Source organism: Artemia sp. Qi Xiang Cuo, chromosome 12, assembly GCF_049724085.1.
Source record: "Artemia sp. Qi Xiang Cuo chromosome 12, ASM4972408v1, whole genome shotgun sequence".
NCBI classification, from domain to species: domain Eukaryota; kingdom Metazoa; phylum Arthropoda; class Branchiopoda; order Anostraca; family Artemiidae; genus Artemia; species Artemia sp. Qi Xiang Cuo.
Window position 1 is genome coordinate 24,704,318 of NC_142805.1, and position 27,209 is coordinate 24,731,526.

At 35.5% G+C, this 27,209-nt stretch overlaps 2 protein-coding genes across 2 annotated transcripts in view; one reads left to right on the forward strand and one right to left on the reverse strand.

Moving 5' to 3' along the window:
- LOC148945912 (transmembrane protein 120 homolog) overlaps positions 1-27,209 on the reverse strand; it is a 545,739-nt gene that overhangs the window by 124,137 nt on the left and 394,393 nt on the right. The gene's annotated exons all lie outside the window — the stretch shown is intronic.
- The window catches only part of LOC148945914 (protein spinster-like), a 35,714-nt gene continuing 10,928 nt past the window's right edge, over positions 2,424-27,209 (forward strand). Inside the window, exons 1-5 of the mRNA XM_089098185.1 lie at positions 2,424-2,702; positions 4,860-5,011; positions 18,452-18,652; positions 23,236-23,370; positions 26,194-26,455. Of these exons, the coding sequence (XP_088954311.1) occupies positions 2,424-2,702; positions 4,860-5,011; positions 18,452-18,652; positions 23,236-23,370; positions 26,194-26,455 (1,029 nt within the window). The remainder of the gene's footprint in view (positions 2,703-4,859; positions 5,012-18,451; positions 18,653-23,235; positions 23,371-26,193; positions 26,456-27,209) is intronic.

A 27,209-nucleotide genomic window follows, 5' to 3' on the forward strand; every position in this document is an offset into this window, starting at 1 on the left:
CGGAAGTTTCAAGCTCCTATCTACAAAAAAGTGGAATTTTGTATTTTTTGTCAGAAGAAAGATTACGGATGCGTGTTTATTTTTTTTATTTTTTTTTTTTCCCAGGGGTGATCGTATCGATCCAGTAATCCTAGAATATCGTAAGAGGGCTCATTTGAACGGAAATTAAAAGTTCTAGTATCCTTTTTAAGTAACCAAAAAATTGGAGGGCAACTTGGCCCCCTCCCACGCTCATTTTTTCCCAAAGTCATCCAATCGAAATTTTGAGATAGCCATTTTGTTCAGCATAGTCAAAAATCTAATAAATATGTCTTTGACGATGACTTAATCCCCCAAAGTTCCCGGGGGAAGGGCTGGAAGTTATGAACTTTGCCCATTGTCTACATATAGTATTGGTTAATGGGAAGTATAAAGACGTTTCAGGAGGGATTTTTTATGATGGGGAAGGGGGGTGTCGGAGGATGGGGTTACGGGGGAGGATCCTTCCATGGAGGATGTTTGCTTGGGGTAAGGACATTTTTATGAAGGGGGCGCCAGTTTTCCCAGCATTATTTGAAAAACGATCAGACATTAAATAAAAAAAACTAGTTTTTTCAACTGAAAGTAAAGAAAAACATTAAAACTTAAAACAAACAGAAATTATTACATATATTAGGGGGTTCTCCCCCTAATCAATACCTCGCCCTTTTCGCTAAATTTTTTTTAAGTACTTTCAAAAGAACTATCTATTCTAATTAACCGGCCTTTGTGATTCAGGGGTTTGTTATTCGTACAAAATTTGAGCTTTAGCGTAAAGAGCGAGACATTGAATATGGAGCGAACTCCCTAATATACGTAATCAAAACATACGAATACAGAAATTCGTTACGTAAGTTAATTCGTAAATTACGTCAGGAGAAAATTTCGAGAAAGCCAATTAGCCAAAAAAAGGAAAATTATTATGCGAATTTCGTTTTTATTATTCATGTACGGTGAGCCAAGATCAAAGCTGCATTAATTTAAAAACGTTCAGAAATTAACTAAAAAAACAATTTTTTTTTTTACTAAAACTAAGGAGTGACATTAAAACCTAAAATTATTCGAACAGAAATTATTCCGTATATGAAAGGGGCTGTCCCCTCCTCAACGCCTCGCTCTTTACGCTAAAGTTTTTTATTGTTTTAAAAAATAAATTGTGAGACAGAGTCAAACTTTAGCGTAAAGAGCTACGTTATGCGCGGTGGAAAAAATTTCCTGTATTATTGTCGGAGATATTAACTCTAACCTCTCTGATGCTAATGATCCGAGAAGTCAAATCCTGCTCGCAGCCTGCCCAAATCTGCGGGTACTGATAAACAGAGTAGACTTCACATATGCGCATAATTCCGGTTTCACGTCCTCGCTCGACTTTCTGCTCTGCTCTCCCGCCTTGAGGACTCACGGTGACTCTGAGGTTGATATCGGCTTCTGTGTTTCTGATCACCTTCCAGTGGCTAAAATCTTCATTACTAATGACCTCCTGAATAATGCTCCAAAGCAGAAAAAATGGTTCCAGAAGACTGAATGGCAAAAAGCTAATTTAGCCACGTTCAGGTCTGTATGTTACGGAATATTGGAAAAGATTGAAGTCCCTTTCCAGCTACTACTCCAAAGCTCGCCGATTCCATGTGATGAGAAACAAATACTTCTAAATATCTTCTGTAGTGAAATAATTCACGCCTTGTGCTGTGCAAAAAGAACCGCGGTTCCTATTCGTAAAGTGAGAATTGGGTCAGAAGTTCCAGGATGGTCGGAAAACCCAGCTTTGGTTAATGCGTGTCAACAGGCTAAAATGTGGTATAGTGTGTGGATTGATCCGGGCCGTCCTAAACAAGGCGTCGTAAACAGTGTTCGATTGTATACAAAGCGACAGTTCTCTAAATGTCTCGCCTGGCATCGCCCTCGTGTGATTGATGAAAACAGTGAGTCGCTAAGAGTCGATCCAAATGAAATTTGGAAATTCGTCAAGAAGAATCGATCTGCAAAAGCACCCAATAACGAATCCGCCCCTAGTGAAAGTGAATGGAATAGTTATTTCACGAGCAAGTTTGCTGCACCTGATCGTGAATTGGAGTGCAAGTTTGAAAGAGATCTTGATCTCTGTTTAGAATCTTTGGAACTGGGTCTTGGCCACGTAGCGAGAGTGTCGGATGTTCGTTCGGCTATCCTTAAACTAAAAAAGAAGTACTCTAAAGGAGTAGATAATATCTGTGGTATGCATATGATTCTCAGTAGTGAACTGTTAACAGTACATCTAGCACTAATGTTCCAAATAATTTTTAGTTGCGGTCTTTTCCAGATATGTTTTGTACTGGTGTAATTACCCCTGTCATCAAGAAAGGTAAAGACCCATCTGAATGTTTTTCTTACCCCCCTATAACCGTTGCTCCCGTTTTTTTAAATTGATGAAGTTATTAGCGATTGAGGAGATAAAGTATGTTTGTAGTACGCCAGATTCGCAGTTCGGTTTCCAGAGAAATATTAGCCGCGAGCACGTGAAAAGCCTATTGTCTAATGTTTTGCTGGACGCAGATGCTCAAGGAGAAACCGTGGTACTTGCAGGTCACGACGTCCGCAGGGCTTTTGATTCGGGTATCCATGCACAACTGCTTGTCTCTGCGTTTAAGAGAGGTCTTGACAGATCTATAATCGCTACTTATAAGAACATGTATTTTAAGTTGAAGGTTAGAGTAAGGGTAGTAAAAAAAGCAGAGCCCGACTGTATCAGATTTCCTCATACCAGTACGGAAAGGCATTCGTCCAGGGGCTTTATCATCACCGCCTCTTTATAATAATACTATAATCGATGCCCAGAAACCGGTGAAAATGTCCTTTATTTTTCGTGGAATTGATTTGTCTCTTGTTAATTATGCCGATGATGTTTTAAATCTCAGTAGATTCGTCTGTGGCACAGAGAGTAATTTCAGAGTTTTGTCTAATGAATATGCTAGCATAGGCCTAGAATTCAACTCCAGCAAAATCGAGGTGGTCGTCTTTAATTATCGTAAGAAAGAGTTGGCGCCTGTCATATTTGCACTAGGTGGGTCTAATCCAATTGGGTCTAATCTTAAAGCTATCTGGTCCTGTCTAATAAATGATCTCAAACAGAAAGTCCGAAAAGCGAATGGGATGATTTTGTCATGCAAACGCCTATATAACCACCGCATTCTAGCACGGATCTTCAATTCCTTTGCCACCCCTCATATCTTAGCTTTGTCACATTTCTGGTCTTTGTTTACTTTTGATGATAAAAAAAACAATCCGTACAGTGTTCTATAAGTTTGCAGAATATCTGCTTATCCTTCCCCCCTGGCGAAGAAACCGCCAGATTTCAGCACGTTACGTACTCGATGACCCCTTCGTCGTGATCGCAACCAGGAGGGAAACGTTCTTGAAATTTGTAGACCCAACGTACAGTATGTATGAAGCTATAGTCAGCAATGTGTAATGTTTGTCTTTTTATGTAAATAGTTTCGCCATTTTTTTTTTTTTTTTTTTTTAGTTACTGAAGTATTAATTTAAGTTGTTCGTTTGTTCGATCTGTTTTGTTGTATTCCTTTCATTTTCTCTCTACTCCATTTTTACTTTTTTTTTATTGTTAAAAATGGGTAATAAAAATCATTCATTCATTCATTCATTTCTCTTATGAAAGTAAAGCGAACAAAATGATTACTTCGAAGATTACGAAAGATATATATATACAAAACAAGCTCATATAAACTTATTCGTAATATTTTCCAATAATTATAATTGGAAAACTAGCACATTGCTGAAAACTTTGCTTGCTTGAATTAATGAGAATTATAATTATAAGCAAAAAGTTATCAATATCATAGCCAGCTAAAGACTATTCAAAGCCTTGATAATTAGTCAGTTATTTTCTGCAGGCTACTTATAGAATGTACAGCTCTTAAAAGAACCTTTTATTTTGAGGTTGGTTTTGTGTTTTCAGCTTTTTATTACCGTACTATGATTTTACCCACGAGGGGTTTAATAATGTCTCTCGGTTGTTTCTTGGGCGTTAACTCTCAAGTGTTTTGCAATAGTGATAATTGAGGCTAGGCGTGAACTGTTTCGTGTGAATTGGCCTTAAGAGGATTCGATACTTTAAAGGATCAGCCCATCTCACCCATTATATAGTTTTAATTTCCGTGCTGAACTAATTAGTATTGATTGGGTGGCCTTGCCATAACCTGTAAAGCTTAGATATGAGATCCGAATAAACGGAAGAAAATTAAAATCCGATGGCTTCTTTCCCGGAAACTCTAAACAACCCTTTAACTTCTCCCTTTTTTTGTCGGAGATAGAAGTTTTCAGATTTAATGGAACTTATATCACTAAAAAATTTGAGTTTTTTTCGGTTGAATCGAATAGAATTTTCAGGAAAGGGTAGTGCCTAAGAATATTCTAGGAAAAGATAGCCCCTTAAAAATATACTAGCATACCTTCGTGAAAAACATCAAAAATCACTTTAAAGGAAGTATAATTTAAGTAATTTGACAGCTTTAGAAGTTCCCTGATGTTTTACCTGCCTTGATTGAAAACCTTGCCAACGGGAGGGCGTATATTATTATTGCTGTATATACATTGGCTAGACAGCACTTTGCTTAACAATTAGTAAAATACCTTACGTTTTCTTTGTTTAAACTAGCTTCTCGTAAGTTTTCGAGTTGCAGACACATTTAAAACTCCCTATTAATTTTTTGAAAATTGCTTTGTGAGTTCCCTTTGGTGCTTGGAAAACTCGCTAATGGGCCCTTTGTCTTTGAGACGGTGAGCCAACGCTGAGACTCGCAAAATGATTTTATGATATCAAATCCGCTTTAATTTTTTCTTTGTAGGATTTTGTCTTGTTTGTTGTTCTTCGATGTATTCTTGGAGTGTTTGAGTCTTCCTTTACTACAATAGCCCCGACAATAATCTCCGATCTTTTCGTTGGAGGCGAAAGGTCCAAAATGCTTGCATTTTTTTATTTTGCCATTCCCGTTGGAAGGTAAGGAGTCAAAGGTTTTGATTACTTAGTGAAGATGTCTATTTAGTGAAGATATTTACTATATTAATCTAGTGAACTATCTTTCAATGCGAAACAGAACTGATCAGTTCCTAGAATCAATTTTTACATCAAAATTATGATTTTTATCCTCGCTTTTATGAAAATATAAAACTTAGCAACAGCAACAAGAAGGACCTTTAGAGGGTCAATTTAAATAGGCAATTTTGTATGCTTGTTTCAAAACACGTAGTTAATTGTCGGAATTATTGCAGCATCGCTTGTTGAAGAATTGAAAACGCTCTGGGACAAATTTTTTGTTAATAAATGGCAGCAAAGATAAATATTTTAATATAAACATTTAGATAAACAGCAAATATAAACGCTTAGAGTTGAAAATAGAAAGTATAGAAATCTCTTGATTTGCGAAATGATTCGAATCCGGAATTAGGCACCCTAACATAAGTCGTCTCTCTTTGCATTCTTTACCAGACACTGCAGTCTCACAATTCTACTATTTTTGCAAATATATTTTTTCCAACATTTTCTATTTTTGCTTTTTTGCAAAACCTTGCTATTTCGCAAATTTTTTGCTATACACAAAAACTGATACCATAATAAGGAAAACAATACCATATTTTGTGAGATTCATTATTGAGAGTCAAAAGTGATTGGAGGGAAAACCAAATCCCCCCCCCCACGCTCATCATTTTCCCAAACACATCCAATTAAAGGTTTGAGATAGCCATTTTATTTAGCCATTTTGATAGCCATTTTATTCAGCATAGTTGAAAGGCTCATTAACTATGGCTTTGGGGATGTCAATCCCCCCCACAGCCCTCAAGGCACGGGCCATAATATATGGTAGTTGCTTGTTTTTAATATATAAGGTTATTGTTGAATGGGTGGTCGTATAAACTTCGGAGGGAAAATATACGATTGGAAATCAGAAGTTCTAGTGCCGTTTTTAAGAGCCAGAAATGGTCAGAGGGTAACTAGCTCCCAACTCCACACGCCCACTTTCCTCCCAAATGCATCCGATTGATATTTTGTGATAGCTATTTGCTCAAAATAGTCCAAAGATCATATAACAATACCTCCGGGATTGACACAAACTCCCAAAGCCCGGGGGAAGGGTTGTCGGTTATGTTCCGGGGGTAAATAAGGTTTTGATTGAAACTGAAAGTTCTAGTCCCATTTTAAGGAGTCCATTGATTGGAGGGCAACCAGGCCCTCACCCCCACGCCCATCATTTCACAAAACACATCCAATCAAAATTTTGAGACAGCCATTTTGTACACCATAATTGAAAGGTCCAGTAATTATGTCCTTGGGGAAGTCCCCCCCAGCGTTCAGGGTAAGGGCTCTAAGTTAGGCAATTCGTCCATTGTTTACATATAGTATATGTTATTGACAAATGTGGGCATGTTTGACCTTTAATTTCCAAAAACTCGAAGGGTATTCAGGTGAGCCTTTCAGAGAATGTTGGGGGGAGTGAGGAACAAAAATCCAAACACGTTATGTGCATACAGGCTGTCAAAAGAGTGTAACTCAGGAATGACTGTGTGTATTCAATTGGAGCTTTCAGGAACTGATAAGGGAGATGATGAATTGCCCAGGAAGACAATATGTGCCTGCTACTGCTACTACTACTAAGACTACCACTGCTACCACCACTACTACTACCACTACTAACACTGAAGCTGCTGCTAATGTAGTGAGTACTACCAAGGTTGAAGATATTGAAGTGAACATCAGAGGAAATGTTGAAGTGAAAGTTGAACTAAATCAAGACACACTATTTGCATGTAAATTGTCAAAGGGGTATATCTCAAGAATGGATTTTGGTATTAAGTTGGAACTTTCATATAAAGCTTAAAGGGGAGTAGCAGTTCACCAAAATTGTAAATGTGCAGGCTACTGCTAATACCACTACTACTTCTGCTTTTACTGCTACTACTACTTCTTCTACTACTGCTACCAACCTACTCTAACTACTGCTTCAATTACAACTACTTGTAAGGCTAAGAGTATTAAGATAAAAAGAGGCATAAAAAACAATATGTATCAGCAATAGGTTCGGTATAGCTTACCGTATAAAGATGAAACTTGCGTATATGCATGCAGATTGTCAAAAGGGCGTATCTGAGGGATGGATCTGTATATTAAGCTGAAACTTTCAGAGAATGCTTAAAGAGGAAGATCAATTGGCCAAAAGGCACTATGTATACGTTACTACTAATGCTAATACCACTGCCACTTTTACCACTACTACTACTACTACCATTACTGCTATTACTTCTTCTACTACTACTACTCCAACTACTACTTCTATCGCAACTACTTGTAAGACTAAGAATACTAAGATGAAAATTTCAGGAAGTCAATGAATATACAGTTTATCAAAAGGGCACACTGGCAATTTCACAGCAACAGCTAATTGTATAAAGTTGAAAATTCCAGGACTTAATGAGGGGGATATTCAACTGATCAAAAGGTAATATGTTTTACTACTACTGCTTCAACTAGTGTTAATTCTATTACTGTTAATACTAAAATTAGTACTGCTATTACTAATACTTCTACTGTGACTACTATTACAATCATGCCTAAGGGTATGAAAATGAAATTTTCAAGGAATATTTAAAGGAGAAGCTGAACTGAATCACAACACTCCGTCTGTGTGGAGGTTGTCAAAAGCGTGTATAAGCAATATCTTAGGAATGGTTTGGTGTGAAGTTGAAACTTACATGGCTTGTTATGGGGGGGGGGGGGAGGGATGTTGAACTAACAAAAAGACAGAATTTGTATCCTAATGCTACTGCTTCTACTCTTGCTACTACTACTGCTGCTAAAGCTACTGCTATTAATTCTACTACTAGGCCTACTACAACTGATACTGCTATTACTACTGGTACTACTACTACTGCTAAGAAAGCTAAGGGTATTAAGGTGAAAAATTTGGTGAATATTGAAGCAGTATTGAAGTAAATCGAAACACAGTATGTGCATTCAGATTGTCTAGAGGACCTATCAGCAATACTACAGGAACTGTTTATGGTATTAACTTGAAACTTTCAGCGTGTTGGGGGGGATGTTTCAAAAAACCAAAGGTGTTATATGCTTGCTGCTTCTAATTCTACTATTTCTACTACAAATATGGCTACTATACATGCTAAGGACATTAAGTCGAAGTGTTGAAGGAATATTTTGGTAGATGTTGAACTAAATCATGAGGATGTAGATTGTCAAAAGAATGACACAGCAATATCTCAAGAACGGCTTACTTAATTAAGTTACACCTTTCAGGGTAAGTTGTGGTGAAATTTGAACCAGATAAAAAGGTACTATGCGCATGATATACTCGTATATACTACGACTACAATTGCTGTAACTAATGACGCTAATAATAATAATAATTTATTTTTGACCCACTATACAGAAAATTAAGTGGAGTAACAAAATAAAAGAGAAAAAAAAATAAATAAACAAACAAAAAAAAAACAAAAAAAAACACAAAGATAAATTTAACAAAAAAAAAAAAAAAAACTATTAAAAACAATGCGCTGTGGCTACCCGGATAATTGGGTGGTTAAAACCCAAAGTAGCAAAAATTTTCTCTTGAAGACGGCTACTTTGTCTGACAAAACAATTTACAATAGCCGGAGCGTCGAAAATTTGCATCATCTTTCTATTACTGTATCTGCGAGGTAGATACAATAAAAACTTTCAATATCTAAAATACATATTTCTAATATTGCTAATATCCGCTGGCTGAAACAGGATGTGATGGCCAGCTGGGAGCAAACTTCGTGGTCATAAAAATCCGAGTACAAGTTAGGCAATGCTTTTCTGTTATATCTTCCCCTGTTGGGGACAATTTTGGCGTACCCCAGTTTCAGCTTATCTTTAATATCACTCAATGCCCGGAAACGAAATAAAGTAAGCAATTTGCAAATATTGATCCCAAGCCATCGGAAAGATTCAACACTTTTTACAGAAAATACGCCGCAATCAAGCGGCGTTGCTGAAGATTTTGAATTAAACACTAAATATTCGCATTTATCACTGTTGAGGCTTAATCCGATTTCCCCATACAGCCGCGATACAAGTAGCACAGACTTCATTAATGTAAACTTTGACCTGCTAACAAGCAGAAGATCATCCGCATATGCAATATAGGAGGCGTTTGACAACCCTGAAGAGTAAGAAAGCGGTATCATATTAAGAACACTCAATAAACAAGCTTTAAAAATATGAGGTGAAAGCACACTACCCTGACGGACCCCAGATCTAACTGAGATTTCGGCAAGGACCCAGGAACCCTGCCTCAACTGAATAAATGAATACTGGTACCAAAACCGAAGTACACAGATAATTGAACTATTCACACCCAAACGTGCCAGAGAAAACTATGCCTGAGAGTGACAAACAGTATCGAAAGCTTTAGATAGGTCTAACGCACAAAAGTGAACCTCTGTTTTTAAACGATGTGCTTCTTGTAACAACTTTGTAAGTATACGGTGGGCATGCTGGCATCCTATATGTGAATTAAAACCGAACTGATTTGCGTCATAATCCACCTTATCTTGAATAAATGGGAGCAGTACATATTCAAATAGTTTGATTAAATTACACGCTACAGTGATTAAGCGGATCCTTCCCTCGCTTCAGAACAGAGGCAACAGTCCCACATAGGAAAAAATCAGGCATTAGTGAGCTACTAACACACATCTGAAAAAGTAGTTGAAGATGGCTAATCAACTCGGGAGAATCGATTCTTAAATGTTCAACAAAAATTCCATCCAAATCAACAGACTTAGATTTTAGTTTTTTAATGCTTTTCACAACAGACTCAGCACTAATAGGGATAATATCTTTCTGGCGTAGTTTACGCGGAATAACTGAATCAAGCAATCTAGACTGCATAATTTACTGTACTGAAAATTGTCGAGTAATGACTAACCCATGAATCATCAGGAATTAAACTGGACGAAACAGTCGGGTTTAGCTTACTAGAATTCAACACTTCACTCCATTGCCGAGAACTTTTCGGAAATTCCTTACCCTTATATCGGACGCTTCGCAAGTAAGATTTGAATTCAGATTTGTTTTTTTTTTTAATATTAAATACATGACCCGAAGTGGGGCGGCCACACGCATTCCATATCCGAAGCCACATTTTTGTCAGATTTTTAAAAATTTTTAACTGAAGTTCCTCGTTCCATAAAGAACTTCTAGTTTTCGAACGAATACGTGAAACAGGGACAGCTATGGCCTTGTTTAAGGCAGGCAACAATCTGAGAATAGTAAGAATTAAGTTGTGATCGAGCATTAGGCGAGAGGACACTGGTACAAAGTAAATGGTATTTACTTAAGGCATTAAGTTGAAACTTTCAGGGAATGTTTAGAAGGAGTTTCAATTAAACAAAAAACGTTATGCATGGAGGTTTTCAATAGGGCATACCAGCAGTATCAGAGGCAGCGCAGTGCTATCATAGAAAGCAATATCATAGAAACTGTTAAAGGAGCCAATCTAATTGGAAATTAAAGTTCTAGTGCCCTTTTAAGAGTCAAAAGTGATTGGAGGGCAAGCAGTCCTCTTCCCGAGCACATTAATTTTCCGAGCATATCCAATCAAAAATTTTAGATATCCATTTTGTTCAACCTAGTTGAACTGTCCGCTAACTGTGTCTCTTGGCATATTGGGTATGTCAACCCCCAACAGTTATGTAATTTGCCCATTATCTTTCAAAACTAAGTCAAAAGGCACTGTGTGTATACTTATTGCATGCTCTCCATCACACAAATAGCAAGCCAAACTATGGGTTCTAATGAAAAAGAACCTACAAGATTTGAAATATTATTTCTTTTTCCGTGAAAAAGACTATATCAATACAAAACGAACATAAATTATATCAAAGCTTTTCCCCGATATTCAATCGAATGAGAAACCCTCCAAAGCTCGTGGTATATCCTTCCATAAAAACCTTATATGTTAACAATGTGCAACTTGCATAACTTACAACTCTTGTCGCGGGGAAGGTGGGGGGTTTGATCAACCCCGGGGGCATATTTATTAGACTTTGGGACTATTTTGAACAAAATTCCTATCATAAAATTATGATAAGAAGAAATTTACAGAAAAGGGTGTGGGGGCTGGTTGCCCTTCGATCACTTAGACTCGTAAAAAGAGAACTAGAACTTTTGATTTGAAATTGAATGGGGCTCCTCCAAGTTTATACGACCACCCCTTAATGAAAACCTTATATGTTAACAATGTGAACTTGCATTGCTTGAAGCCCTTACCCCGGGGCAGTGAAGAGTTTAGGGACGAACAAGAAGAAGGGGAGTTTTGGGCTATAAAACCCTAAAACTCCAAATTGTTGATTATATTGAACTTCTTAATCAGATTATTAGACTTTTTTTTTAATAATTACCCACCTCCTTCTCTTGCCCGAAAAACAAAGTCATTTGTGACTTCCGATTTTTGAATTTGACAGTATACAAAATTCCTCCCTATTTAATCTTTTAATTGCAAGTGGGATAAACAGTTATGTAGGAAACTAATATCCTACTAGTTATTATGACTAATAGCTAAAATTCTCTAACTGAAAATTATAGATAGCATCTTTTAGCTTGCCCCTCTCCCAATTTAGTCCCATATTTAAAAAAAAGAGAAAGGAAAATGGTAGTATGGACTGCTTTTCTAAAAAGAAGAGCCGAAAAGCAGACAATAAGCAAATAATAAAAATAGCTTTTTAGTGCTTTTTAACAGAAAAATGGTAAATTGTCTAAATGATACAGGCCTAATTTTTTTTTTTTTTTAAAGGTTTTGGTTCAGAAAATTAAAGCAGCTTTGATAAGGATAACTAATAAACTTGTACATGCGCATTTCGAAAAAACTGCACATCTTGATTGCTTTTACTGCTTCAAGTTTTCCGTTTAATTTTTCTAGAAAATGGTTAATCTGAAAGCGGTATTACCATACTAGGCAATCATGGGCCATCGAAAGTTAACATTATAGTTGCAGCAGTAGCTGCAACCTAGTAAAGAGTAAAGAAAAGCCCATATTCATCAAAAGCTGAAAAATAAGTTTTGAAAAAAAAAACAGCCTAATGAGGAAAAATTGCCATTTGACACTGATTCACCAATGGTAGCTATTATTATGGTTAGTCTTAAAAGTAAAAGTTTATTGCGGAAACAAACTAATGGTAATTTCGAAAAAAGCCTGAAATTTTCTAAGAAATGACGCAAGATCTGAATGATAAGTGTACCATCAGACTGAGCAGGATCAAAACTTTATGTACAAGAATTACTGTCCTCCACCTTGAACAAGAAGGAAAATAACTTTTTTTTTGTATTGGGAGCGCTGATGTGTCTACTTTTGTTTTTACCAGGGCTAGCGGGTAACTAAAACATCATAGAGAGATATTTAATGGCCCATTTAAAAGCTATTACTTCTATCTACGTGCTTTTCATAAATTCCACCATCTTCAAGGGGCAAATGGTACTAAAAATGGAAGTTTTGTTGCCGTTTCTCACGTCGTGGGGCTAGATGGCTACCAGAACATCGTAGAGAGATATTTAACGGCTCATATAACAACTATTGATCATATCTACGTGCTTTGTATAAATTCCTGCATCTTTAAGTGCTACCTTGCCCTAAAGGAGGCACTTTTGATGACATGTCTCAAGTGGAAAAGCTGTGGCTAGTGGGCTATCAGAATTTCGTTTAGAGATATTTAATGGCACATTTAAATGCTATTACTCATATCTAGTGCTTTTTCACCAGCAGGCTACTGCAACATTAGCAGGGCTAGAAGGCTGCCACATTATCGTATAAAGATGTTTAAGGACTCATTTTAAGCTATTGCTCATATGTGCATGCTTTTTGTAATTTCCAGCATCTGCAACCACGACATGGTACTACAAATGACACTTTTTTGCCATTTCTCAAGTGCTAGGGAAAGCGTGCTACCAGACCCAGGTAGACAGGTTTTTAGTAGCTCATATCAAATCTATTGCTCATATCTACATGTTTATAAGAAATTACACCATCTTCAAGTGCCAAATGGCACCAAAAGTGGCTCTTTTGGCGTCATGTCTCAATCGGTAAAGCTAGAGCTAGTGGGCTACCAGAACATCCTAGAGAGATGTTTAATGGCTCATTTAAAAGCTATTGCTCATAGCTACATGCTTTTTAACAATTCTACATCTTTAAATGCCATATGGCACCAAAAACGTCACTTTTGGTGCCATTTATCAAGTAGAAAAGCTTGGAGGTATAAAACTGGTACCGTTGTAATATTTATTGTACAGAAAAACGAGGATTATACAAGCCAGTGAAAAATATGGACTAAAATGCAAATATTTCGGTCAAGACCTCCGCTTGACCGTCCTCAGTGCAAGATAATAACATAACAATTATTATTAAAAATCTAAGGATACTATAAAAAAATTCAAACCTTGAAACAAAGCACAACTAAAATTTGAAGACCCTTTCCATGTAACTGTGAAAGGGTAACTGAATAGGAATTCAATTTTTTTATTTGGTACTGTATTTTTTCATTCAGTTCAGTTGAAGTTTGGGGGTGACACTCCCCCCACAGCCCTCAGGACAAGGGTTCTAAGTTATGCCCTGGGGGCATATAAGTTTTTTTTTATAGAAAGCGTTGTCGTAGAAACTTCAAAAATGAATCATTCGATTGGAAATTGAACCGGTCACTTCCCTTTTTAATAGTCGAAAGTGATTGGAGAGCTAGTAACCCCCCTCTAACGCCCACCATTTCCCCAAACACATTTAATCAAAATTTTGATACAGTTATTTTGTTCAACGTTTTTGAAAGGTCGGAAATTATGTCTTTGAGGATGAAACCCCCCCCCCCCCAGAGACCTCAGGGCAAGGGTTTTAAGTTATGCTCTGAGGCATATAAGGTTTTTATAGGAAACGTGGTAGTAGAAACTTCAACTGAATGACTTCGTGTGATTGAAAATTGAAGGAGCTAGTGCCCTTTTTAATAGTCGGATGTGATTGGAGGGCAACAAACCCCCCTCTCACGCCCATCAGTTCCCCAAACACGTCCAATCAAAATTTTGAGATAGCAATTTTCCTCAACATAGTTCAAATTTCTGGAAAAACATTTAGATGTTATGACGTGTCGATGTTATGACTGTCGACGTACTGACGGTTAGTGGTTCTGATGGATTTTCGCTATGAAAAATTTTTTAGATGTTAGGACGTGTAGATGTTATGACTGTCGACGTTCTGACGGTTAGTGGTTCTGACGGATTTTCGTTATGAAAAAAAGTTTATATAATAGTAATAAACATATAATAGTTTAGAAACAAATTTTGGCTATATATTTGCACATCACGGGGGGTGGGGGTAAAGTATAGCATATATCAAATACGTAACCTTACCTAAACTATGTACTTTTTCCCCCCTAAACCCCAATAAACTAAAGTTTAAAAATTTTAGATGTTATGACGTGTCGATGTTATGACTGTCGAAGTTCTGACGGTTAGTGGTTCTGACGGATTATCGTTATGAAATTTTTTTTAGATATTATTATTTGTCGATGTTATGACTGTTGACATTCTGACGGTTAGTGGTTCTGACGGATTTTCGTTATGAAAAAAATTTGATGTTATGACATGTCGATGTTATGACGGTCGACGTTCTGACGGGTATTGATTGTGACTGTCGATGAACTAAAATAGATCTAGTCTAAAATAGATCTGAAAAAGTAAAATAGCATTAGCCTCACTAGTTGCAGTATTCATAGTAGAAGTAGCAGTAGTATGCACATAGTAACTTTTAACCTAGATCAAAATCAAGCCTAACATACCCTAAAAGTTTCAACTCAATAATCTAAGGTTTAGGTTATTAAGTTAGATTCTAAGCCGTTCCTAAGATATTGCTGGTGTACCCTTTTGACCATCTGTATGCTCATAGTGTGTTTTGATTTAGTTCAATATCCCGATAAACATTCCTAGAAAGTTTCACCTTAACAGCCTTAGCCTTAGTAGTAGCAATAGCTTTAGTAGCAGTACTAATAGCATCAGTAGCCGTATGCACGTAGCACCTTTTGATTTTTAAACATCCCCCTCAACACACGATGAAAGATTCAACCTTTTTCCGTTAACAGTTCCTGGGCCTGATACGTCCTATTGACAACCTGCATGCACATAGTGTGCTTTGACTCAGTTTAACTTCAACCCTCAATATTCTCTGAAATTCTCACTCTTGCGCCCTTAGCCTTAGCTATAGCAGCATTGACAGTAATAGCAGTAAGAGTACAACTACTAGTAGCAGTATTAACAGTAGTAGCTCTACTATTAGTAATTCAAAATCCTCTAAGTATTCTTTGAAAGTTTCACCTTTTCACCTTATCCTCAGTGGAAGTAGTAGTCATAGCATCCGTAATAGTAACTATCTGTAACATGCATATAGTGTCTTATGGCTAGTTCAACGTCCCTTTCAACATGTCCTGAAAGCTTCAACTGAATACCCTAAACTGTTCCTAAGATATTGTTTTATGCCTTTTTAAAAACCTGTATGCATATTATTTGTTTTGATCTAGTTGAAAATCCCCCTACACGTTCCCTAAAAATTTCACCCTAATACCATTAGCCTCACTAGTTGCAGCATTCATAGTAGAAGTAGCAGTAGTATGCACATAGTAACTTTTAACCTAGATCAAAATGAAACCTAACATACCCAAAAAGTTTCAACTCAATAATCTAGGGTTTAGGTTATTACGTTAGATTCTAAGCCGTTCCTAAGAAATTGCTGGTGCGACCTTTTGACAATCTGTATGCTCATAGTGTGTTTTGATTTAGTTTGATTAGTGTTTTGATAAGATTCAACCTATTTCCGTTAACAGTTCCTGGGCCTGATACGTCCTATTGACAACCTGCATGCACGTAGTGTGCTTTGACTCAGTTCAACTTCAACCCTCAATATTCTCTGAAATTTTCACTCTGGCGCCCTTAGCCTTAACTATAGCAGCAGTGACAGTAATAGCAGTAAGGGTACAACTACTAGTAGCAGTATTAGCAGTAGTAGATCTACTATTAGTAGTGAGAGTAGTATGTTGCCTTTTGGTCAGTTGAACATCTTTCTCATCAAGTCCGGGAAGTTTCAGCCTAATACTATAAGCTGTTGCTATGATATTGTCGATACGCCCTTTTGATAGTCTGTATGAGCATAGTGTGTTTTAATTTAGTTTGACTCCCCCTCGACCCTTCCTAAAATTTTCATCTTAATACTCTTAGCCTTACCATTAGTAGCAGTAGCAGTAGTAGTGATAGTATTAATGGCAGTAGTGTTACTAGTAGCATGCAGATATTACCTTTCCGTCAATTGGTCTTCCTCCAAAGCATCCCCTGAAAATTCCGACTTGATGCCCTACTCCATTTCTGTAAAAAGCCCTTATGACAACCTGTATGCACATACTTTGTTCTGATTTAATTCAGATATCCCCTCATTATTCTCTTGAATAATCATCTTCGTGCCCTTAGCCTGAGTAGTACTAGTATCATATTAGTAGTAGTAGTAGCAGTTGTAATTGTAACGTTGTATTAGTAGAAGTAGTAGCAACATTAGTAGTAGTAGCATTAGTGGCAGTAGTAGTATATACATATTGCCTTTTAGCTAGTTGAACATCCCCCTCATCGTGCCTTGAAGTTTCAGCTTGATACGGTAAGCATTTCCTAAGATATTGCTGATGCGTCCTTTTAACAGTCTGGGCGCATATAGAATGTTTTGATTTAGTTTAAATTTCTTCTAACATTTCTTGAAATTTTCACCTCAATATCCTACGCCTCAGGAGTAGTCGCTACAGAAGCAGTGGCAGTGGTATTAGTAGCAGTAATAGTAGTGGCAGTAGGGATATCAGTATTAGTAGTAGTAGTGTGCAAATACTGCCTCCGTGGTCAATTGATCATCTCCTTCATCATTCTCTGAAAGTTCCAACTTAATACCCTTAGTCATTCCTGAATTACGCCCTTTTGACAACTTGTAGACACATAATGTGTTTTAATTTAGCTCAATACTCCTCTTAATTTCAATGTGCTCGTTCTGTTTGGAGAGTTAATGCGTGTGAGAGGGGGATAGTCACCCTCTAATCACTTTTGACTCTTACAAAGAGCGCTAGAACTTTCAATTTCCAATCGAATGAGCCCATCCCGAAGTTTCTACGACTTTTTTTCTATACAAAGTGCCTTGAAGAAAAAAAGTACATTATGCCTACGTCGCTCTTTACTTAGGTGGCGCTATTGCGCTGCCTATGTAGTATTTGTGTCCAAAATTCTTCCATAATACCACAATTCTTATAAGTGTTAATGCTTTTTTTTAAGCTTTATGTTCCCTCCTGCAGGTTTTTGGTGTGATATTTTTAGCCGGCATACGGTCTTAATTTTTCAGCGTAAAAAGACAGTCTTTATATCATTCGAAAGCTGAGATCAGTTTTGTCCATCTACTGGATCTTACATTTGAAATTCGCTGTAAATATTTTTCTTAGAAAGAAGAATATATTGAAAGTTTCTACAGAAACATGGCTTTTTTGACAAACTTCCGCCTGTAAGTTGTTTAAAAAGGTCACTGTTAATTTAATTCAGGTCTATTCATGTCAGATCTATTTTAGACTTTTTCTTAGTATCTAAACCTGCTTAAAGAATTTTTTTCCCGAAGAAATCAGCAATGATTTCAGAATGATTTCTTTTATTTAAAAAAAAAAACAGGATTACGAAACTTTTAAAATACATAAAAAGTAGTGAGTTAAGTCCTAAGTAATATCGTCTCTTGATTTAATTTATTCTGAAAACCTTTTTTATGCAAAAACAGCTTTTTCATAGTTTTCAAGTTCACTAGAATTCAATAATCGAGTGATTTATTCCTATGAAATAGTAATATTCATGCCGTAATAATAATAAAAAAGAAAAAAAAAGATGACAAATAAAATCGTTTTTATTTAATCTTTTATTAATCTTTTTTATTTCGAATATGTTATATTTATTAGTATGGAGCTGCCATTGAAAGATTAATTTGCCTTAGAGTATGTGTGATTTAAATAAAAGGAAAAAAAATTACTTGATAATTTGTAATAACTCCAGCATGTTGGAGATGTCCAAGCGTTTCTCTTCAGCACAAACTGTTTTTCGTTTTGAAAACTTTTGAGTTCACTTTTGTTCTACTTCGAACGAGAAGATTAGAGCAAGCAGATGATTTAACTTCAGTAACGAAGAAATTGTCACTAAACTTGAAAACCAAGTGATTAAACAATTAAACAATTAAAAACTAAATTAAAATTAAATTAAAAACAGTAATATAATTCCATAGATAAGTGTATTTTTTAGCATGGATTTTATTTTAATTTTTTTTTTAATTTTAGCGTCTTCATATTTTTTCTTAAGTTTGCATAACTATGTCTTTTCTAGTGGCCTGGGGTATGTTGCTGGAGCTTTACCCCTCCAGTTTGGTGCATCTTGGGAGTGGGGTCTTCGTGTAACACCCTTCCTTGGATGGATTGAGGCTGCCTTATTTGCTTTTGTTATCTTAGACCCACCAAGGGGTATTGCAGAAGGGAGTCGTCTGAAAACTACTTCGTATAAAGAAGATCTGAAACATTTGTCCAGAAAGTAAGTGGGTTTTTCTTTTTTTTTTTTTTTTTTTTTTTTACTGATGTGCTAGTTTGTAGCTTTTAGGTTTTTTTAAATAAAAAAAAGTCCAATTTTTTCAACTGAAAATAAGGAGCAATATTAAAACTTAAAACGAAAAGAAATTGTTGCGTATATGAAGGATACTGCCCCCTCCTCAACACCTCATTCTTTAAACTAAAGTTTTTTATTCCTTTTCTATAGCTTCTGATTGTTCTAATTATACGACCCTTGTGTTTCAGGAGTCGTTCTTAAAGAATTGGGACAGAATTCAAACTGGACACCCAAGTGCATAGTTTCCCCTGACAAGTTCAACCCCTGGAAACTTCCCTCCCCATGGAATATTCCCTCCTGGAAAAACCCCAAGAAGAAAATTTGTCCCCCCCCCATACGAAAATGTATACATACTTCCCAATAACTAATACTATGCGTGAACATTGGGGAAATTTTATAACTGAAAAACCTTTCTCCTGGGTCTGTTGGGGAGTCTTGTTGCATCCAAAGGCATAGCTATTGGATCTTTCAATTATGATAAACGAAATGGCAGTCTCAAAATTTCGATCGGACAATTTTGGGAAAAACGGGTTAGGGGAAGGGGCCTAGTTGTCTCCAATCTTTTTGGTAACTTATAAAGGGCACTAAAACTTTTAATTTCCATTCAAATGAGCTCTCTCACGAAAGTCTACGACTACTGGGTTGATACGATCACCCCTGGAAAAAATAAAAACAAATAAACACGCACCCGTGATCTTTTTTCTGGTAAAAAATTACCCTTTTTCTAAAATCAGACAAATTTTCTCAGGATCGTAGCCTTTAATGCGCAAGACTAGACTTACTGAAATTTATATATTTGAAATCTGAATATTAAGCCAAATCTTTTGATAGATCTATTGGTATCAAAATTCCGTTTCTTATAGTTTCGGTTAGTATTTATCCGGGTCGCTCCCTACTTACAGTTCCTTACCACAAACTGTTCGATTAAAGCATTTGAAATTTCATTTATCAACGCTAGCTCACGTATCCCCTTTTGAGCTAATGCGCCAAATGACACATGAACAAGCAAAATGTGTTGAAATATTTCAGGAGACTCAACAAAAAAATTCAACAAAACATTATAAGGGCATCATTTGCGAGGCAGTGATGCCCGCTTTGCTTTTTATCTGTTATTTTTGTTTAGTAGAGAGCTGCCAGCCATATTTTCTAAGAGGACGAAAAGTGGCTAAACTCGGAAACCAAATCCACGCTGCTGGAATAGTATTCTTGGCTATGGTTTTTAGTGCCAAATTCAAATTGTTACACTCGTTGCTCCCAAAAAACCTACAAATTTTACTGTTTTATTCTTTTTATAAGCAGATAGGTCCATAAAACGGACACTGTTTTTTGGAAACATTGCAAAATCAGAAGTGGGATCCAGTTAATAGTGCAAGCTCAGTAAGACATGTAGACCAGGACAATTGAAGCGTGGCCTAATTTTAAATATCATCTTCTTTCAGTCGATATTTAGGGTAATTGTCACTAGCCAGATGTATGTTCACAACTCGTTTTTTCTGCCGTTAAGACCAGGCGAATAGCCCGCCTAGAAAATCCAGGGTTAACATAGCTTTGTCTGTCTAGCTTATAACAGGTCAAGTATATTGAATTCACGTCCATGCATTTTAAATCAAGTTCATTACGTGGGCTCAAATGTAAATGAGCAAATGTATTGAGTTGCAGTAAACAAAAATTTGCAATAATAGCTATAGTTTTACCTAAGAAGAGAACTCGGGTAACAATTTTAAAATAAAATATATGAATGTCTCCCTCTAAGTAAACTTATCTTCCATGATTTCGATTTCCTAATCAGCATTTAAAGTCCCAAGCATATCCACCTCAGAACATTTTTAGCCTCCTTGATCCATCGTAAATATTTTCATGCCTGAAAGCTGCGATTTTCTAAACTTGTTCTTTGGTTGTTTCAAAATCATAAAGTTCCTCATTCGGGATCATATTTTTGTTAGAGTTGCAAAGTTAAACCGTGAATATAGATAAGCAAACTAATTATTTAAATTTAGCAGTGCTTTTGGTCCGTAAAATTCAAACATTAACAATCTTTTGGTTCTCGAAGAAAACTACAGTTTCAAAGGAAAACTAGGCGCCATATGTTATTAGCTTACGTTTTGTGGATTTTTCCCTTCATCTTCCTTCTTTAAGTTTGGTGCCTGCTGGCAACAAAAACTACATAACTTCATACGGAGATATTTTTCATTTGAATTTGAATTCTGAATTTTCTGATTTTAACACATTTGTGGCTCTATGAGTTTCCACTCTACCATAACAATTCATCTTAATGGTTCTCGGTACTTTGACTGCTTTTTTATTTTAAGTAGATTCGTTAAAACTGACTCAGTAAAATATTTGGTATCTCAAATTTGACACAACATCCAATTAAATCTTAATTTGTGGAAATACGGACCTTCTCTGGATTGTGAGGGCCTTTGTCATAATAACTATCCAATGAAAGAATGTTTTTTCTGTGTCATTGATCAAAAAGCTTTGTATTACTGTTACTCCCCTTTGATTCTGTCCAACATGAAGCAACCATACCTGCACCAACAATACATTGCCAAAATACGGGCTTAGCTCGTTCCAAAAAGCGTATCAAACAGTTCGTGGTAACGAACTGTAAGTAAGGAGCGACCCGGCTCAATGGTAACCGAAACTCTAAAAAACGGGATTTTGATACCAATAGATACATCAAAAGAATCAGATTTTAATTCTGATTTCAAATATATAAGTTTCATTAAGTTTAATCTAACCCATCAAAAGTTACGTGCCTGAGAAAATTTGGCTGATTTTCGAAAAAAGGGGGAAAGACCCCTAAAAGTTATAGAACCTTAATGAAAATCACACCATCATATTCAGCGTATCAGAGAACCCTACTGTAGAGGTTTCAAGCTCCTATCTACAAAAATGTGGAATTTTACATTTTTTGCCAGAAGAAAGATCACGGATGCGTGTTTATTTGTTTGTTTGTTTTTTTGTTTGTTTTTTTTTTCCCCAGGGGTGATCATATCAACCCAGTAGTCCTAGAATATCTTGGGATGGCTCATAGGAACGGGAAGGAAAATTTCTAGTGTTCTTTTTAAGTGACCAAAAAAAATGGAGGCCAACTAGGCCCCCTCCCACGCTCATGTTTTCCCCAAAGTCATCTGATCAAAAATTTGAGATAGCCATTTTGTTCAGCATGGTCGAAAATATGATAAAATGTCTTTTAGGATGACTTGATCCCCCAAAGTCCTCAGGGGGAGGGCTGAAAGTTATAAACTTTGCTCAATGTTAACATATAGTATTGGTTATTGGGAAGTATACAGACTTTTTCAGAGGAGATTTTTTCTGGTAGGTGGGGGAAGGAGAGGGTCGGGGGCTATATGGAAGGATCTTTCCATGAAGGAAGTTTTCATGGGGGAAGGGACATTGCTATGAAGGGGGCGCCGGATTTCCCAGCATTATTAAAGAAAAAGATCAGGAATTAAATAAAAAAAAACAAGTTTTTCAACTGATCAACTGATTGTGATTAAGAGGTAATTTTTAAAGAACTGGAAAAAATTCGAACATAGTTTAAAGAGCAGGGTATTGACTAGGGGGCGAACCCTCTAATATACGTGTTAAAAATTTATGAATATAGAAGTTCGTTACGTAAGTTAATTCTAAGTTACGTATATTTATTACTAATAAAAACGTTCGTAAATAAAATTAAACAAGTTTCGAGAAATCCATTTAACCAAATATAATACGCAAATTTTGTTTTAATTATTCATGTACGGTGAGCCAGAATCAAAACCTGCATTAATTCAAAAACGTTCAAAAATTAAATAAAAAAAACAAGTTTTTTTAACTGAAAGTAAGGAACGACGTTAAAACTTAAAACGAACAGAAATTATTCCGTATATGAAGGGGGCTGTCCCCTTCTAAATGCCTCGCTCTTTACGCTGATGTTTGACTTTCTCACAACTCTATTTTTTTTAAACAATAAAAAAACTTTAGCGTAAAGAGCGAGGCGTTGAGGAGGGGACAGCCCCTTCATATACGGAATAATTTCTGTTCGTTTTAAGTTTTAACGTCGTTCCTTACTTTCAGTTAAAAAAACTTGTTTTTTTTATTTAATAAAAGAATAAGAAAACAATCTAAAGTCAGAGTTGGCAATATTGTATTTTCATCTGTAGAAGTTCGTTTCTTTTTTCCAGTGATTTTTTGTGATTGTTTTCTTATTTTTTGGATGACTACATTTACGGAAATATGAAAATTACCCAGCTTAAGAAATTTGTTTTGAAGTCAGTCAAAATCGTTGAAACTGTAATATCATTCACTCAGGCTCCATTGAGTCTAGAGTTCCTCTAATAAGAGCATGGGTTTCAGGTTTAATCCCAAAAGCTATAGCTGTGACAAAAAAAAACCTTTATCAAATGTATTCCCTTTCATTTAAAGCTATTAACTAACTTAAATATGACTAAATAATATTACAAAGTAAACAAACAAAATGATGAGTGGCTAACATATCTTCAGTATAATTCGTTTTATGCTTTTAGTTTGACTTACATCCTCATAACCCTGTGTGCAGCAGGTATAGCTTTCTTTGCCGGTGCCGTTGCCTGGTGGGGTCCAAAATTTCTTGCTCTTGGCGAAGTTGTACAGACTGGTGATTTAAACACATCAATTGGAAAGTAAGTACGCTCTATTTCTAATCATGAATAAAATTGACGAGGATCTGGAAGATGCAGCTAGATGGCATAATAGTAAAATTTTGTACAGGAACGTTAACAAATTGAGAGGGAGTAGTCAATCCAGACTTTTCCCAGTTAAAGATAGGAATGGGGTCGCAATTAGTGATAAGGAAAAAACTAAAGAGAGATGGGCCGAACATTTTGAGAACTTGCTTAACCGAGATAGAGTTGCAGGAAAAAATATAGTGGAAAATGAAAGAGTTTGTGATACCTTGGATGTGAAGGAAGATGTGTTTTGTGATGAGGAATTAGCAACAGTACTAAAAGTATTAAAGAATAATAATGCTCCAGGTGCTGATAGGGTGGTAAATGAGTTTCTTAAATATGATGGCTCTGTGGTTAGAAATCAGTTATTGAAGATTAAGAATATTATTTTTGAAAAGGGGGAAGTCCCTAACGATTTTAGGAAAACCTTAATTAAATCACTGTATAAAAAAGGTGATAAGAGTGAGTGTGGTAATTATCGAGGCATTAGTCTGGTCTCTGTAGGTAGCACATTACTTAGTAATATGATAATTTTTAGACTGCGAGATGCCGTAGACAAAGTTTTAAGAGATGAGCAGTGCGGTTTTAGAAAAGGTAGAGGATGTGTCAACCAAATTTTTACTCTTAGGCTAATAGTTGAGAAGTGCCTGAGTTATCAAACCCCTTTAGTCCTCAATTTTGTAGATTATGAGCAAGCGTTCGATTTTGTTGATAGAAGAGCTTTAGCAAAGTTTTTATCCTTGTATGGTATACCAGACAAGTACATTAAAGTGATTAGTGCTATGTACGAGAATAACACTGCTTCGGTTAAGTCCAGTTTCTAAATCAAAATTCTTCTAAAGAATTTTTATAAGACTTTGTGATTTATATTGCCGGAGCAATCAGTATAGTTGACCATCTATTACATAGTTAATGGTCTTATTCATTAAAGCAATATTATACCCTCTTTAAAGCATTCTAAAGACTCCAAAAATTAATAAGTATATTTTTCTTGTAATAAGTGGAAATGTACTATTTTCAAGTTGTTCAATTTCTTTTAATGACTTTTAACCCTTTGATAATAGTCAACATTATTATAATAAATGCTAAAACAATTTAACGTTATGATGAAATCATAACAATGACTATTACAAAGAAAAGCAGCATATAATCATATAGTTGATTACACATATATAGAAGCAATTTTTTAGCGTCTCTAAAACTTTTTCAGAAAACTTTTTCCTGTAGCAAGTTGAGATGTGGAAGGACCTCCTAGGAGAGTTTTTCAAATGTCTCTGAAACTGATTAGAATTTTTTTTTCTTTTAGTAGGTTTAGATGTAGAAGGACCACCTAGTGGGCTTTTACCAGGTCATCTAATTCCTTCATAGAAATTTCAACTATTTTATATCAAGTGTCTAATTTGGAGACTTTGAATAAGGTGACAATACTGCTACTTTAGAATCTGTAAATTTTTTAAGTCCAGCGTCTTTTTTAAATTTTATGTTTTATATTTTATATATTTTTTTAGGTTGTCTTTTCTTTTATTCAAAGCTAAAACCGTAGTTTAGATGCCTGTAAAGCTGCACTATTATTATTATTATTTATTTCTAACCCACACTGTACAGAGGCAAAATGCGTGGAGTATCACGAGGACAAACACATAAAATGCAATACAAATCAATACAGAAATCAAAGATTATCAGTTACAGAGTAACAAATAAAAATTTAAAAGAAACTAAAACAAAAAAGAAATAACATGAAAGGAGGGGGAAAAGAAGAAGAGAGAAAAAAAAACTCACAATCAAGAGAATCAAGGATTATCTATTTCAGTATTCCAATTTAGGAATCGAACTCAATTTCGTAAAACTATCTCATTGATTTTATATTAATTTATTCTAATGTCAAAATTCAGTAAAAATTTGACAAGGTTGAACTTTCCCGGGGGTCTTGTACTTGATCTGCATAAATTGCCCAAGCCTTACCCAAAATATAAAAGGCTTTGGGTTATACTTGTTGCAGAATAGTTTGTGAGCATCTTTAGTCGAAATCCTCTTGTAAGCTAGTGAGTTATATAACAAATACCACTAAGACTTTCGAATCAAAGATTGTCTATTTCAGTATATCAATTTAGGAATCGAACTCAAGTTTGTAAAAAGTCGGGGATGCATAGTTAAGGTTACTCATAAGCATTTAATGGCAAAGAAAAATTTAGTTTACAAGATTCAGATTTGACAAAAATAATTTTGATACGAAACGCCCTAATGTCTAACTATTTCTGCAAGTAGGAAAGGAGGACAAAAGGCACTTTGGTATAAATTGAAAAGCTAAAATTCTTCAGGTGCAAATACGTTTGGAGAAAATGGATTGAACCAAACAATAGAACTTGCTTCACTTGAAGGGGTATTATGTAAATCCAATGCAGATTTCACACTAAGTATGTAATTTATTATGCTAAGTGGTTAGATTACGTTATGCTAAGTGTAACCTTTTACATTAGGCTAGCGTAAAAATCTATGGCTTTCTAGAAAGAGTTTTCAAAAAATTATTTTAATTGTTTACCCGGAAATTTAAGTTTGTTGCTGCTCTTTCCCTTAGCGTAACATAAACTTGCGTAACATGAAATTCAAAGCAGAGGTCAAGTTAACTTTACACAACCTAAATTAATGTAAAGTCTAGAGTTATGCCCTTATGAAAAGTCCTTCGGTGTATTGTGAAGGAGCCATAATGTTTCCACAAACGTTAAGCATTGATTTCTGGTCTAACGTAGTCGATGGCTAACACGGCGCTATATTTTCCAGGTTTTCATTATTGTTTGGAGTCATATCCATGGTTTGTGGTCTTATTGGTGTTCCAGCCGGTGCTTATCTGGCAAGGCTCTTAAAACCACGATATATTGCATCAGAAGCCCTTGTAACCGGTGTCGGTCTGCTACTAGGTACGCCATTCTTCTACGCTGTAATTTATCTTGCACCCTATGACACCACGGCGGTATGGATTTTCCTGATAATTGGGCAACTTTTTGTTAATCTTAACTGGTCACTTACTGTCGAAGTTTCACTGGTAAGTCGGTTAAATTAAAGTTAAATAATCAAAACTATCAATTCTGTCTTCGAAGCTGGCAGTCACTGATTTACCGCTTTTGTATTATTTACATGTTGACGAATATTTAGATATTTCGATGTTTACATTTTACATATAGAAAATAAATACATTAATATTAACTGGGCAGTAAATGTCGAACATTTCTCTGGTAGGACCAGTAAGTTATTTAAATATAGGCAAATCCTCAATCCTGTCTATTAAGCTGACAGTCACTGATTTACTGCTTTTACATTATTTATTTGTTGCCGCATAAATAGATAATTTAATGTTTATATTTTACATATAGAAAATAAATACATGGATATTAACCAGCCACTAACTGTCAAAGACAACAGTCAAATCATCAATCCTGTCTATTAAGCTGATTTAGGACGTTTATACTATTTATATTTTGATGAATATAAGAATAGAAATGATTTAATATATATATATTTTTACACATAAAATATGTAAAAAAAAATTGAATACATGTATACTAGCTGATCCTTAGCTGTAGAACTTTCGCCGATAAGCATAGGAAATTATTGACAAATATTCAAATTATCAATCCTGTCTATTAAGCTGACCAGTCTATTTATATCACACATACTATTGAAATTTTTATGAATATAAGAAAATAATCAAATAAAATGTATAATATATATATATATATATATATATATATATATATATATATATATATATATATATATATATATATATATATATATAT